At 52.4% G+C, this 14,511-nt stretch overlaps 7 protein-coding genes across 7 annotated transcripts; 4 read left to right on the top strand and 3 right to left on the bottom strand.

Moving 5' to 3' along the window:
* Positions 1-131: 131 nt before the first annotated feature.
* N7468_010802 (Brix domain-containing protein) lies at positions 132-1,516 on the bottom strand (the record flags this gene model as incomplete). Its single annotated transcript, XM_058480097.1, has 2 exons — positions 132-1,256; positions 1,310-1,516. The coding sequence occupies 2 exons, from the start codon at positions 1,514-1,516 to the stop codon at positions 132-134; spliced, it is 1,332 nt and encodes a 443-aa protein (XP_058325620.1).
* A 223-nt stretch (positions 1,517-1,739) lies between these two features.
* Positions 1,740-4,028, top strand: rrp3 (RNA-dependent ATPase RRP3; the record flags this gene model as incomplete). Its single annotated transcript, XM_058480096.1, has 15 exons — positions 1,740-1,917; positions 1,977-2,125; positions 2,187-2,308; positions 2,359-2,421; positions 2,475-2,498; positions 2,551-2,622; positions 2,705-2,712; positions 2,770-2,894; positions 2,949-3,111; positions 3,186-3,334; positions 3,387-3,438; positions 3,492-3,528; positions 3,585-3,621; positions 3,683-3,808; positions 3,864-4,028. The coding sequence occupies 15 exons, from the start codon at positions 1,740-1,742 to the stop codon at positions 4,026-4,028; spliced, it is 1,470 nt and encodes a 489-aa protein (XP_058325619.1).
* A 361-nt stretch (positions 4,029-4,389) lies between these two features.
* agm1 (phosphoacetylglucosamine mutase PCM1) lies at positions 4,390-6,362 on the bottom strand (the record flags this gene model as incomplete). Its single annotated transcript, XM_058480095.1, has 4 exons — positions 4,390-5,262; positions 5,315-5,809; positions 5,950-6,094; positions 6,271-6,362. Coding segments are annotated over 4 exons (1,605 nt in total), but the record flags the coding sequence as incomplete, so codon positions are not given.
* A 636-nt stretch (positions 6,363-6,998) lies between these two features.
* Positions 6,999-8,041, bottom strand: N7468_010799 (PGAP3/PER1 family protein; the record flags this gene model as incomplete). The annotated part of the gene is made up of 3 exons (XM_058480094.1): positions 6,999-7,777; positions 7,831-7,873; positions 7,925-8,041. The coding sequence occupies 3 exons, from the start codon at positions 8,039-8,041 to the stop codon at positions 6,999-7,001; spliced, it is 939 nt and encodes a 312-aa protein (XP_058325617.1).
* A 614-nt stretch (positions 8,042-8,655) lies between these two features.
* rmtA (protein-arginine omega-N methyltransferase HMT1) lies at positions 8,656-10,016 on the top strand (the record flags this gene model as incomplete). Its single annotated transcript, XM_058480093.1, has 6 exons — positions 8,656-8,750; positions 8,823-8,836; positions 8,907-8,926; positions 8,987-9,096; positions 9,152-9,483; positions 9,541-10,016. 6 exons carry the CDS (start codon positions 8,656-8,658, stop codon positions 10,014-10,016), a joined length of 1,047 nt encoding a protein of 348 aa, XP_058325616.1.
* A 614-nt stretch (positions 10,017-10,630) lies between these two features.
* Positions 10,631-11,827, top strand: N7468_010797 (putative peroxisomal dehydratase; the record flags this gene model as incomplete). Its single annotated transcript, XM_058480092.1, has 5 exons — positions 10,631-10,750; positions 10,800-10,848; positions 10,907-11,227; positions 11,306-11,399; positions 11,482-11,827. The coding sequence occupies 5 exons, from the start codon at positions 10,631-10,633 to the stop codon at positions 11,825-11,827; spliced, it is 930 nt and encodes a 309-aa protein (XP_058325615.1).
* A 484-nt stretch (positions 11,828-12,311) lies between these two features.
* On the top strand, positions 12,312-14,426 carry N7468_010796 (putative trimethyllysine dioxygenase TmlH; the record flags this gene model as incomplete). Its single annotated transcript, XM_058480091.1, has 10 exons — positions 12,312-12,361; positions 12,416-12,458; positions 12,536-12,774; positions 12,834-12,969; positions 13,020-13,083; positions 13,133-13,256; positions 13,313-13,415; positions 13,617-14,106; positions 14,173-14,244; positions 14,305-14,426. 10 exons carry the CDS (start codon positions 12,312-12,314, stop codon positions 14,424-14,426), a joined length of 1,443 nt encoding a protein of 480 aa, XP_058325614.1.
* Positions 14,427-14,511: the final 85 nt, after the last annotated feature.

The raw sequence follows: 14,511 nt of genomic DNA, 5'->3' as shown, positions 1-14,511 counted from the left end.
GACGCGCGGAGACAAGATTGTAAAACAAGATGCTATTCCCAACCCAATTATATGACGCCATGTAAATTTTACACCAGAAACCACCGGCTTGTGGGTATCTAAGTTTGAACATTGTGAGGCTCGTAGAGACATTACTCTTCCATAGACTCGTCCTCATCCTCATCATCTACTTGCTGATTTCCGGCATCAAAGGAATCATCGCTGAGCCAGTCCTCGTCGTCCATATCAACATCCTCTTCGTCGTCATCCTCCACGGTCTCTCCATTCGCCTTCGCCTTGGCTTTGGCCTGCTTCTTGCGCTCGATGTTCTCCCGCTGTTGCTTCTTTCTCTGCTCCTTTTGTTGGCGGCGAGCCTCCCAGCTCTTATCCAGAGACCGAATCTCTCCTTCGGTCTTCTTGATGAAATCGTGCCACATGATCCTGCCATCACAGACCCCTTCCTCCACCTTCATCAATCGGAGCCTCATGCGCGGGCCTAGTTCGACAAGTTTGACCGCCCGCTTCTCAACACCTGGGGCAGTCGCCTCCTTCTTTTCGCCCTTTTCAGCAGCTTTTTGGCGCTGTTGCTCCCGCTTGTTCAAGACCTTTCGCGTCGTACTCTCAGCGACCTCTACCTCAGCGTCGGTATCGAGTTCGGTCTCGCTTGCCGAGGTGTAGCCCGCGGCAGACGGATCGAGGAGGTAGTCTGCAGCATCTTCCAGTTTACCCAGGTTTGGTACTGCGGTCTTCTTCTTCTCTCGGTGGCGAATTTCCTTCGGGTCCAATCGGCGAATACGTTTTGACACCCCTGTCTTCTTTGTCGCGATAGCGTAGTGTCGGAGGCTGAGGACATAGCCATCATCTTCAGAGCCAGTAGTCTCACGGTTTAACAGCATGACACGGCGGATAGAGTGCAATGGTGAAGTTTGCGGGTTGATGGGCGGGAACAGCGATTGGAAGATTGTAGTTGTCAGAGCCTCAAGGCGTTTCGGCACCTTCGAGTCCTCGGTGGCACCCGGGGTGTTGAAGTTGTTCATGACCAGCAGCGGTGGGGTTTTATGGTCCTGGCCACCACTTTGGGGGCGCTTCATCGCCTTCTCGACGTCGCGGCAGAGGGAGTAGTTCTCGACTTGGAAGTGGAGAGTTGGGCCTCGAGGCGTGAGTGCAAGTCGCAGGTTAGTGTTTCCAGTCTTGGATTTGGAGAAGAGGAGGAGATGGGTCACGCCAAGAGGGCCAGTCATGACGGTGTAATCGCGCAATCGGTTCGATTTGCGTTCCTGGAGATAACCGTTAGTGCACGGTCATACAGAAGAATCCTGGGGCCAAATACCTTCAATCGCACTGCAGTGTCTGGCTCCAACATTTGACGGACATCCTTTACCAGCTGACTGACGCTGGAACCGACCTGGGAAGCACCGACTCGAATGACCATACTCTTGGGAGTTTTGGTCATCTGGGCGGCGCTGGCCTTGTTGGCGGCGGAGGACGCATTTTGGGGGCGCAGGTGAGTGCGCTTCTTAACACGGGCTTTGGCCATGATGGGCTTAATGTAAACAAGCACCAAATGTATCAAAGAGCAAATGAGGTGGAGTAAAGCTAGAGGCTGGCCCGTTAGGTTTTTTTTTTATCTCCAAAAATTCCAGAGCACGCGCGGATCATTGATGTTCCCGACCCACATTTATTTTTCGAGAATCCGCTGGCCGTCACAAGTTTTTGGATATCATTCTCGAGACCTCTAACTGACCTTCTGTCTGCTCGAAATGCCTGATCAAAAGAGGCGAAAGGTCAAGGAAGGCCGCGCCGAACCCCTTGCTTCCTCAGACAGCGATGCCGGCTCGGTAGCTTCCCAGACTGAAGATGCGATTGATCCACAACCCGAAGAGACGGGCGAAGCTAGCTCGCCCGCGAAGACATTTAAGGAACTGGGCGTGATTGATAGTAAGCTTCAAAAGGCGTGGAACCTGAGCAGTCAAAACATGGATCTGACCTGTTTATAGCCCTTTGCGAAGCTTGCACTACACTTGGATATAAAACAGCAACACCCATCCAAGCACAAGCGATCCCCGTCGCCTTGTCTGGAAGAGATTTGATTGGTCTTGCTGAGACTGGTAGTGGGAAGACGGCAGCATTTGTGATCCCAATTTTAGTAAGCCCAGGTGCCCTGATCCGATGACGATAAGGAAAGCAAAGCTGATGCATGGTTGTAGCAAGCCTTGATGGAGAAGCCAAAGCCATTTTTCGGTCTTATTCTTGCACCAACCCGAGAATTGGCAGTCCAGATTGCTCAGAGCGCGGAGGCTTTGGGAAGCGTCATTGGTGTTCGAGCTGCGTGAGTTTCCCCCGAAGCAAATCATACTTCTAGAGACTGACCTCGCCTAGCACCCTCGTCGGTGGTGTTGACATGGTCCCCCAATCTATTGCGCTAGGGAAGAAGCCACATTTGTGAGTGATGGGAGTACCATTCTTGTCCGAGCATCTAGCTAATCTAATATAAGGATCGTTGCAACCCCGGGAAGATTGTGAGTGATTAGACTTCCACGCTTGCCATCATATTTCGCTAACCCTGAAAAGAATCGACCACATGGAAAATACTAGAGGATTCAGTCTGAAATCATTGAACTACCTGGTCTTGGATGAAGCGGAGTAAGTTTCCTTGCTCATGGCTGTACTTTTCGCAATCCGACCACCAATAGTTGCTATACTAACAATGACCCCATTCAAATAGTCGCCTACGTATGTCCCACATATGTCTTTCTTGCCTGCGAAACTCGACCTAACGTATTAATCTAGTCGACCTCGATTTCGGCCCTATATTGGAAAAGATTCTGAATCAGCTTCCCAAGGAGAGGAGGACCATGCTGTTCTCAGCGACAATCTCATCGAAAGTTGAAAGCTTACAGCGAGCCTCTTTATCAGTATGCCATCCGTCCCTGACCTCCATAACTAGAGGATCCCTAATCCGTTAGCAGAATCCCGTCAAGGTCGCCATATCCTCTTCGAGCTATCAGACTGTGAAACAACTGAAGAGCTACTACATTTTACAGCCTCACAAGAAGAAGGACGTTTATTTGCTACTTCTCCTTGTTAAGCTCACAGGCTCTACATCCATTATCTTCTGCCGAACAGTTCATGGTTAGTAATTTCTGGGTTCTTACCTGAGTGTGATTCTCGCTCCTCCCCGATCCGGATTCTGATATGGTATGCAGAAACGCAACGAATCGCGTTCTTCCTGCGGGCCTTAGGACTCTCGGCAATTCCTCTCCATGGTCAGATGTCGCAGAGCTCTCGTTTGGCATCATTGGGTCGCTTCCGATCGAAGTCTCGCGACATCCTCGTTGCAACAGACGTCGCAGCAGTAAGTGACGGGCAATCCAGAATGGAATTGTACCCCACTAACTATTCAATAGCGTGGTTTAGATATTCCTAGCGTCGACTGTGTGATCAACTACGATCTTCCAGGTTTGAAGCCCTCTTTTCAGGCGGTCTGAACAACTAGCTAATATAATCCCTAGGTGATTCCAAGACATATATTCACAGAGTTGGACGCACGTAAGTAACTCGGAACTATATCCTCAGAGCCACGCTAATACTATATTTTACGCCAGTGCGCGAGCAGGAAAGTCTGGTCTCGCCATATCATTTGTAAGGATCTCTCAGTCTCTACTTTAACGTGTCTTGTACTGACATTTTTCTTTCCCCACAGGTCACCCAATATGTATGCTTTCCCTTCATAACGCTCCGGGAGATAGCTAAACTAACAATGCACAAGGATGTGGAGCTATGGCAACGCATAGAGAACGCTTTGGGCAAGCAGCTCCCGGAATACGAGGTGAGACTTGCTTTACTCTGCACTAACATAGAACTCATGACTGACACCTTGACAGGTCACCAAGGACGAAGCTATGGTCCTTGAAGAAAGAGTCTCAGAGGCTCAGCGCGAGGCCATCCTTCAAATGAAGGATTATGATGAGAAGAAGGGCAATAAGCCAGGCAAAAAGTTCGGTAAGGGTAAGAGGTCTCGTGACGAGATGGATCGGGAGCAGGGCTAGCTCAGCGGAACAAAAGTTAATTATCCTCATGGTGGTTTGCTGTACTCTAAGGTCTAGAATGGGCGCAGTTTAATTCTTCTCTCCGCGTTTCAAATGTAGCGGTCAAGACCATAGGCCTGTAAGGGTGGTAAGAGTACTCGTGACGCTATTCCCGCGGTGACGAGATCTACATGCTACGGAGGGATAGAAGCCAGAATGGACATGAGTTTGTTTCATTACTGCATGAACATGAAGCTTTTACCGGGTCCGGCTCATTTGATATCCATAAAGCCCAGTCATTGAATGTCGTTACCTTTTTTTTGAGGGAGTCTTTGAAAACCAAAATGCTCTCCCGGCAGATTATCCACTTTGCCACGGATATTTACTGCTGAGCATCGCTGCTACCGGCCTCACGCACAGCGTTAGCGACGCGGGTAGCCAGGTCATCAGCCTCGGAGCGGCTCGCAGCCTCGGCGTAAACACGGACAGCGTCCTCGGTACCACTGGCGCGGGCAAAGCTACGGCCCTTGTTGTACCGCGACTGCAATGACTCGATCTGGCTCTGGAGACCGGCTGGAGACTCGAGCTTGCGCTCGGCGTCGTAGGCCTTGAAGATCGAACGGTCGTTCACCTCGACGCGCACTAGGCGGGAGGGTAGATCGGTGTAAGTGCCCAGCCACTCCTTGGGGGTCCAGCCCTTGTGTGCCAGGATCGCCTCGACGAGGAGCATGTCCGAGAGGGCGTCGCCGACGGCCTGGTTGATCAGGTCGGTCAGGGCGAGGAGAGACTCCAGAGCGCTCTTCTGGGCGGGCGACTGAGGCTCAGTGCTACGGATCACCTTCATCGCGTTCTCGGAGAAGGTCACGGTGCCGTGGCCGTTGGCCTCGAAGTAAACGCCGACATCGAAGCGGAGGGCAGCGTGGTGCAGGTGCTTCACGCCGGTGTTGGTGCAGATGATTGGGAGCTTGAGCACCTTCTCGACGTAGTCGGTACTGGCGCCATTGGCGTAAGCAGTCTGCACGAGTCCGATCTTCAATTTAGAGGCAATGCCAGCGTTGCGGGCAAGATCGCCGATAAAGGCCGCAGCGAGGGTAGCGATGCGGTCACCGTCCAGCAAGCGGAAATTGTTGCCCTCGTCGTTGAAGTAGTAGACCAGACGGTCGGCATCACCGTCCAAAGATGCGCACCGGTCAAGAGGGGCGGCCTTGGAAGAAGGCGGCGCGCGCTGCTTGGTCTTGACGTAGTCGGCACCACACTAACGAAACGTTAGTTTGACTTCCGCATTTGCTGCACTGCGAGAAACTTACGTCGAAGTTGAGGCTGTCAGGATTTATCACGTCATCGTTGACCACCTTGATGTCGATTGGAGTATCCAGGTACTTGATCAGCTCACGCAATTTAGGGCCACCAACGCCATTCGCGCAGTCGACGGTCAGAGAGCCTTGCACCTTCACACCGCGCATGACCTTCTTGAAGGCGGTAGCAAGCTTCTCGTAATAGCCCTGCTCGGTGGGTTCACCGTATTCGTACTGGGTTCCGAGGGTATTCTTGCAGCGGACGACGTAGTGGAGTTGAGGGGTGGTCATGTACTTCCAATCGACGAACTCGACCTCGGTAGCGGTAAGGGCCGCGCTCAAAACACCAACCAGGCGTGAGCCAGAGGCACGAGTATCACGAGCGAATACGACGCGGGCAGGGTTGGTCATCTTCACATCAATCTCCTTAACGAGCTCGTCGTACACATCGGCGATCTTGTCCAGCGGAGCATTGGCCAGCTTCGTAGCGTAGACCTCCCATTCGGCCTAGATGGAGATATGGTTAGTTCTCGTCGCACAATGAACAACTCAGGTTCTGCTTACTTCGAGCATCTCGCCCTATAGATTCCACAGGTCAGCGGGGTCTTACACTGTGCAATTTGCTTCTGGCCGGTTTGTTTACATACCATCGGGTCAACGAGCTTGACACCATTGTCCTCGGCGGGGTTGTGACTTGCAGTCACCATCACACCAATCCATTGGCCGCTGAGCTTCTTCGATCGCAAACCGGCAAGGAGACCCACGGCGAAAACCACAGTGTTGAGGAGGTCACTATCGACCACGTTAATGGAGGTCAACGGCAATCGCGGGGGCGTGTGGAGCGCGGGGCAACGGTGATGAGAGGGGCAACTCACGCTTTCATGCGGAACTGCTCACGACCGACCGATTAGTTTTCTGGCCAGCCTCATGAGGCAAACGCAGCGCAACTTACCCCAGCGGTACCATACTGGAAGACCTTGCCCTCGGGCTTGGTGTATTGCAGCGCAGCCTCGGAGATAGCTTTTTTTGACAGCCGGCGAGGCCATGGCGCGAGTGGGTGATCTGGAGAAAAGGCAAGTAAGGCAGGGGAAAGACGCCCCGAAAGCAAGAAGCGCGCGTCCGGATTTATGAAGCAAAGGTGGGGAGAGCCCTGGGAGCCTTGGAATTAAAAAAAGAAACGAGGGGCTTTCGAGAGTGAGACACGGGCCTTAATGCGACGGCCTCAGCGGTGAGCCAATAGCGGGGAATTCCACCGACACGCCGGGCTTTTGGGCGCAAAACTAGTAGGGCCGTGGAATTCTCCGCTTCCCGTGCGGTGGAATTTGCTAGAATTACGCTGAGCTACATTGCAATCCCACGCTACGATCCAAGTGGGGGGGAAGTCCGAATTGGGCGTTGGCATTATTATGGCCTTCGTCGGCAGTTATACACCGTCAGATTGACAAACGTTTATTTTTTGTGGGTCGCAGAATACCTTCACCGAATCTTTCAGCGGCGGACAAGCGACCAGTTCGAAACCTCGTTACGCTTTGAGTCGGTGTCCTGCAATATCGTCTTGCGTGTCCTTGATCAGGAACCTGTCGGATGCAACCGATGCATTAGCCATAATATGCCACGAGTGACAAATAGAAACTGCCAAGGATGACAATGCAAAGGGGAGCAAATGCAACACGGAAGCATAAGGCGAGGGATGAACTTACGAGTACCACCATGCAGTAGGGACCACGGTCCCCAAATGCCAAAGGCTGTGGGCATCAATCAATCCCTTCCAGGGAGGGAAGTCGAGCAGTTCCAAGCTCATAGCCAGAATAATCCACGCCACAATCATACCAGGCCAGGCAGTCCACGACTTGAGGTACTTTTTATACCGGAAGATACTGAACCCGGTCCAGAGGACGTTCTGGATGATGCCAACCACTACATTGGCAATCATATTGTACGTGTAGTCCCAAGACCAGAATGTCAAGTAGCAGACGTGGAGTGTATATAGGACGAGGCAGAGCGCTGTCCAGAAGCGTCGAAGGGTGGGCCGGTACTGAGGCTGTTCGAGGTCGAGCCGCAAGATACGCACCACGGAGAGGTACAGACCGTACAGAACACTAGCCCCCGCTGCCCAGTAGTCCAACTTTTCCGTGATGGGGAAGTCCCGGGTGTGGAAGAGCATGCTGAAAGTCCAGCTAGCCAGGCCAATATATCCAAACATCATATAGTATGGGCGAAGGGTGTGCCAAGCGGGGATGGTCTCCTGGATACGGGACATGCCGTGCCAGTGCGCGGCGAAGTTGAGGAAGGAGAAGAGCACAGAGAAAGGCTCTTGCATGCCCAGGATCCGGCGAAAGGGCCATTTGCCGTGGAATTGGACCACCGGGGTAAGCATCGGGGGATCACGCGAGACTCGCTTGTCGGTAATGACATGTTGACAAGTATAGTCACATTCAGCCGGGCAGGTCCATAGGAGGAGGCGGTGGTGAAGCGCTGCGCATGGTTAGCACCGGTATACCCCAGAATGCATATCGGGATCGACGTACGTAGCACGGAATTGCCGTTCTGGCAATTCTCTGTCTTACAAACCTAGAGGTGGTTTAGCCGGACTCCACGATGCAGGTTGGTCGATGGGTTTACCTGAACGCATTCTTTGAAATCGGGCAGGTGGTCACCCAGGGAGGCTGTCGACTGGCCCACGAAGAAGGCAAGAGCCAGCAAGACCAGACAGGAAGAGAAGACACGGACCCGATACATGGTGGTCGGATAAGGCGTCTCACGCGTCAAGCTTTAGGGGAGAAAGGGCAGCTTCCGGGCGGAGCTTTCGAGGCTGGGGGCGGTCTTGGCGTCGATCTCAGGCACTGCGGTTCTAGAGCTGAGACAGCTGCACTACAGGCAGTTTCGTCGCACGCAGAAATAACATCGACAGAACAAGATCTTGGTAAGGAATCAATTGAATTCCCATGGGAAGCTATGCCATGAAACGTCGGCAAACCAGGGTATACTTGAGGGTAAACAAAGCCTACAGTACGGCTACAACTACGTACTACCATACCAACACACCCGTAGACTCATGTTCATGATGGCAAGCTTCATAGACTGTCACTCTGCTCTTCACCTACGACGACAGGCCCCATTACCCATTCTATCAGCCAATGGGCAAGAATAACCCTACTGAAGCCAGGGCTTATTGGCCACGTGATCATATTCAAATATGGTTAGCGCGGGCGGGGAGATTTTGGAGTTGGTCTTGGCGGTCTGCGGGCTCGAGAAAAAAAAAAGTTGAGAGGTATCTTTCATCTAATTTGCCTTCCATTTTGCAAACGTCCCGTTGTGGTCTTAAAGTTCACATCACAACTTCAGCCATCGTCATGAGTGGCTCCGATTCTACTCCTACTGGGGTCATCTCCAGCAGCGCTGACCGTATGGTGGGCATGGAGCATTCCGAAGTCCGCTACTTCACCAGGTATGTCATTTGGGATTATGACTTGAGCGCGTTTTCGATGGGAAGAAAGAGGGTACTAACGTCTTGCAATAGTTACGATCATCATGGTAAATTTCTCTTTGACATGCCCCCATATTATGCAGACCAAAGACTAAAGACGAATCCTTTCCTGGATAGGTATTCACGAGGAGATGTTGGTACGTACGAACAATTGCTTCTTCTCTGGCAACAGCCACTAACTCAAATCCATTCTGTAGAAAGATGATGTCCGGACTCGGTCTTACCGCGATTCGATCTACCAAAATCGCCACATTTTCAAGGACAAGGTCGTTCTTGACGTCGGCTGTGGGACTGGAATTCTGAGCATGTAGGTCTGCGCATAACGGATCCATCACGAGGGGATTTCTGACAAGATGGGGCAGGTTCGCGGCGCGTGCTGGCGCTAAGCACGTCATTGGTGTCGACATGTCCTCCATCGTCGAGAAGGCCAAGGAGATCGTTGCTGTCAATGGCCTCTCTGAAAAGGTCACTCTTCTGCAGGGAAAGATGGAGGAGGTCCAGCTTCCCTACCCCCACGTCGACATCATCATCTCCGAGTGGATGGGTTACTTCCTTCTGTACGAGAGCATGCTGGACACCGTCCTGTACGCTCGTGACACCTACCTTGCCCCCGGTGGCAAGATCTTCCCCGATAAGGCTACTATGTACGTGGCCGCCATCGAGGATGGCGAGTACAAGGACGACAAGATTGGATGTGAGACCGGTCCCCTCCCCCGGGTTATTCCTAGCCGTGTTTGCTAACTGGTTCTAGTCTGGGACAACGTTTGGGGCTTTGACTACAGCCCCATGAAGGAAATTGCCCTCACCGAGCCATTAGTTGATACCGTCGAGGTCAAGGCTTTGGTAACCGACCCCTGCCCCATCATCACCTTCGACCTGAACACCGTCACTACCGCTGATCTGGCTTTCAAAGTTCCCTATGAGGTGACAGCTAAGCGGAGTGACTTCGTCCACGCTTTGATCGCGTGGTTCGACATCGAGTTTAGTGCTTGCCACAAGCCCATTACCTTCTCTACCGGGCCTCATGCCCGATACACTCACTGGAAGCAGACCGTCTTCTACCTTCGTGACGTGCTCACCATCGAGGCTGGCGAGAAGGTCTCTGGTTACCTCGAGAACCGCCCCAACGACAAGAACAAGCGTGACCTGGACATCACCATTGACTACAAGTTCGAGGTCATGGATGAAAACCGCTTTGCAGAGGGCAGTTGCTTCTACCGGATGTAAGTGCTCTATCTCTGCTGCTCTCCTTTGTTCACCATGCTGGCGACGCTGTGTTGAACCACGCTAATTGCTGCCACAGGTGTTAACCCCCCTCTGCTTGCTCTTCATGATCATAATGGTTATTTCCACACAGTCACACGTTTCTAAGGACAGCTCAATAGCACCCGAGCAAGTATAGTACCGGCAAGGATCTGCACAGGGCGACCCAAGATGGTTTTTGTTTCATTTTTCACATGGCGTTTATGGGAGGCAGGGAAGAGGCATTGTTATCATGGCGCGATGCGGAGAGATGTTTCCGAAGCTCCTCGACATTTCCAAGTAGATACCCCGAGTCGATGCTTAGTCTAGCAAACTCCGCTCTTTCTATGTGCAGTTGTGTTTTTTACTCGTAGGCGGATCGTAGGATGCGGCCATTCGCGACGGCAGGGAATCCTCGGATCTCGCTTGCGAGCTTCGGTCTTATCTGATCCTCGGCCCAACCGCTCGTCCCCGCAATCTGTCAGACCTCTTTTCGGGTCTTCCGCTGCCACACTTTTAAGGGGCCTTCGCCCATTAGACCCGACCACTCTTTGGATATTCCTTTTGCCTGATTCTCCTCCTGTATTGATTCCCCAACCATGTCTGCTCCCGGAGCCGGTCACGAATTCCCTCGCAAGGACGTATCCTGGCAAAAGCGCGATGTTCTTCTCTTTGCGAACAGCATTGGCGCCAAGGTCGATGAATTGCACTTCCTCTACGTAGGCGATGGCTTGTCCAACTCTCCCCTTCTCATCTGACAGGGACCAGGAATTACACCCCAAATTCTCCGTCTTCCCCACCTATCCTCTGATCCTTCGTATGTCCCAATGAACCTCACAGCTTAGCTCCACGCCTATACTAACATTGCTATCCAGCATTCAAGCTTACCGATCAGGAAGTGACCGACTTCTATGCCCGTCAAGAGGCAACCCACATTCCGGGCGTCCCGAAATTGGATTACCGCCACGCTGTCGATGGCCAGCGCAAGCTCACAATCCTCAAGCCTCTTCCACCTACTAGCGCTGGACGGAAGTTCGAACTCCGAAACACCGTCGTCGGCGTTTACGACAAGGGCAAGCCAGGCACGGTGATTGAGACTGAGCAGGCGATTATCGACAAGGAGACAGGCGAAGCCTACTCGAAAGTTCTGAGCAGCGGCTTCTTGGTCGGCCAAGGCGGTTGGGGCGGGCCCAAGGGTAAGAAGAGATCCGAGTGTCCAATGTCCTTTGCCTGGAAGAACAGACGAGCGCTAACTTGTCTCTGCCACTCACTAGGCCCCTCAACTGAGAACTTTCCTCCGCCCGAAGGAAAAGCCCCCGACGCTGTCCATGTTGTCCAGACGAGCCCAGAAACGGCCCACCTGTATCGGTATGTGATCGTCTAGTCTAAATGTTTCCCCCGAGGTTTCCGGTGGTCCATACAAGTGACTAACTCGGCTTTCTCATCGCAGCCTGAACGGGGATTACAACCCGTTGCATGCGACGCCTGAACCTGGCCAGAAGCTCGGGTTCGGCGGCACCATCATCCACGGTCTGTTCAGCTGGAATTCGGCTGCCCATGGCCTCCTGCGCGAACTGGGTGGCAGCGATCCGGCCAATATGAAGGAGTTCCAGGCCCGCTTTGCGGCACCTGTCCGACCGGGTGACAAGCTGACGACCGAGATCTGGCGGACGGGGAACGCCCAACCCGATGGGTTTGAGGAGGTGCGCTTCGTGACGAAGAATCAGAATGGAAAGGTCGTTCTGAGCAATGGCCGGAGCTTGCTGAAGGTTGTCGGCACGAAGAGCAAGCTGTAGTTCCCTTGCTTTTGTTGGAAATGTATATCCTACCCTCCGCGGCCCCCTGGAAGCAGCACTTTGCATACCAGCAGTAACTTGAGGCTGGAATATTTCAGATGACTCGACAATCCATTAATCACCGGTTTGGCTACTGGCGGAGGAAGTCGTGAAGATATCAAGGCCCTCGATGTTAGGACCAGGGAATTTACTGACGGACACTCGGAGTCGGACACTCCATTGAATACGAGAACGTGCAACATTGTAGAATAGCAGCATCAACTCTTCAGTTATCGCAATTATCTCCATTCCTCATTCCAAAGCTAGATAAGATCGAGTGGAAGACACGATGGAACGTTGCAACACCATGCATACATACACTGTACGCATCCCACGTGATCACAAAGTATTGCCGAGGTCGATTGGGAGGTTTGATTGGCAGACTCGCAGGATTACCGTTCAACTTGCAGATCCAGTGCAGCATCCTTTAGTACATACAGCCACGATGATCGCGCGGCCAGCTCTTCGATCAAGCCGCGTCGAAAGAGCGCTCGGGTAAATATGAAAAACGTCATGACGACTTGCCAAGGCTGACCTGACTTATGGCAGAGTTCACGCCAGAAGATTGCATGCACCTCCAAGCAGCCATGTTGTAAGTCACTGCCAGTTGTTTCTCAATGGCTGGAGAATTCAATAATTTTCAACGGGCTCAACGTTGACGTATTCAAGCTTCGCGCTGGAGTACAGCAGCTGGGTGCTGTGAGGGGTACAGTCAGGTTACCCGCTGTCACCGTAAAGCTCCTATCAGGCCACCATGATCCAAAAGCGCCATTCGGCTCTGTTCGCAAATATCATGTGGCCCACGGCATCTCAGATGGCACGCAGTCTTTGGCCAGAAAGGCCGAGGGCATGGGATATGCTGTTCTTCACGAGCGGGCTCAAGACAATCGTGATGGCTTCTTAGTCTTGTAGGTCCGTCCTCCTCCGATCAATGATCCCGGCTAACAAGTGCTCTCACCCATATTAGTGGTTCGCAGTTTTTGAGGCAAGTCTTCAACATCCATTCAAAGAAGACCCTAGCTAACAAAGCCTGTAGGGAGAACTGTCAATGCGCCGGTTGTATCCACCCAGACACAAGGCAAAGAGCGCTTGACCCGTTCGTGGTATGTTCATTCTCCCAGGGCCGGCATGTCCACCAACCTGACTGGTTTAGATCCCGCCGGAGGTCTCTATCAAGTCCTACAAAAGTCTCCCCGATGGAGCTACCCAGGTCGAATGTAAGCCAGGCATTACACCCGGAATTTGTGTTGAAGCTAACGACTCAAGGGTCCGATGGACACACGGGCATCTACCCCCAGGAATGGCTTCTTGAGCACCAGCACCGTGAATGGCAATCCGAAACAGAATCGAATAAGCTGCTCATAACCGAAACTGCTCTCCCCCCTCCAAGGTATATTACTCCTCGCCCGAGAATGTCGCTTATCTTGTACTCATTGACGGGGACAGGGAGTGCGAGCAATTCAAAGACGAGGGACAAGAGCCACCATTCGTCCTCCACGATAAGGTGATGTCTTCCGACACCCACTTGCTCGAGTGGCTTGAGAATATCGTGAGATAGCACCCGACCTGATCGAACGGCGACCTTCACTGACAATTCTCCAGTGGTCCTACGGGTTCTGTCTTGTCAAGAATGTTCCCGCAACCCCGGAAGCTACGAAAGACTTGCTGGAACGAATTGCGCATATCCGGCACACGCACTATGGTACTTGGTTTTCGATCCCTCATCTCGCACAGACTAACCATATTGCAGGCGGCTTCTGGGGATTTTACTGCGGATCTGACCTTCAAGGATACTGCGTACACCAACGAAGGACTTGCTCCGCATACCGACAACACCTACTTCAGCGATCCGGCGAGGCTGCAGCTATTCCACTTACTGTCCCATACCGATGGATCAGGTGGCGAGAGCACCATGCTTGATGGGTTTGCGGCTGCTCGAAAATTGTACCAAGAATCACCTTCTTTGTACAACTCTCTCGCGACTGTGAGGCATTCATGGCACTCGAGCGGAAATGAAGATGTCTGCATCCAGCCTTCTGTCCGTGCACCCGTGTTCTCTATCCACCCCGACTTCGGGACGATGTATCAAGTGCGCTGGAACTATTATGATCAGCTGCCGAAAAGCGATTGGAGCCTCGAAGAACAGAGTACATGGTACAAGGCCGCCAGGCGATACTACGAAATTCTGAACGAACCTGGACGAGTCCTCCAGATGCAACTGGAGCCAGGGACTGCTTTGAGTGAGTATAGGGATTTACCTGCCTCTGTGTCTGCTCATGAATAAGGATTTTGGCTGACGGTCGAAGTTTTCGACAATTGGCGGATGATGCATGGTCGCACTGAGTTCACCGGGAAGAGGCGGATGTGTGGTGGCTACAGTAAGTGCCATTGCCTGCAAGGGACTCTTTTGACGCATTTTTGCTAATTGCCGAGAATAGCGAATAACGATGATTTCATCTCCCGGTTGAGGCTTCTCAAATTTGGCCGAGAGAAGGTGCTGCAGAAGATGGGAAGCTACTGGGAAAGAGATGATCCATCCAGTCCGTATAGTGTCTATTAGTGTGACCCGATCTTCAAGGCATAAGCATATCATTCAATTCGTATTGGTCTTAGCTGGACTCTAGGGTTAAACGGCGTAGTCGATC

Source organism: Penicillium chermesinum, assembly GCF_028974085.1.
Source record: "Penicillium chermesinum strain IBT 19713 chromosome Unknown utg000009l:1.0-952002.0:1.0-954369.0, whole genome shotgun sequence".
In the NCBI taxonomy this organism is placed as follows: domain Eukaryota; kingdom Fungi; phylum Ascomycota; class Eurotiomycetes; order Eurotiales; family Aspergillaceae; genus Penicillium; species Penicillium chermesinum.
The sequence above is the reverse complement of the archived record's forward strand: the minus strand, read 5'-3'. Positions and strand labels throughout refer to the sequence as shown.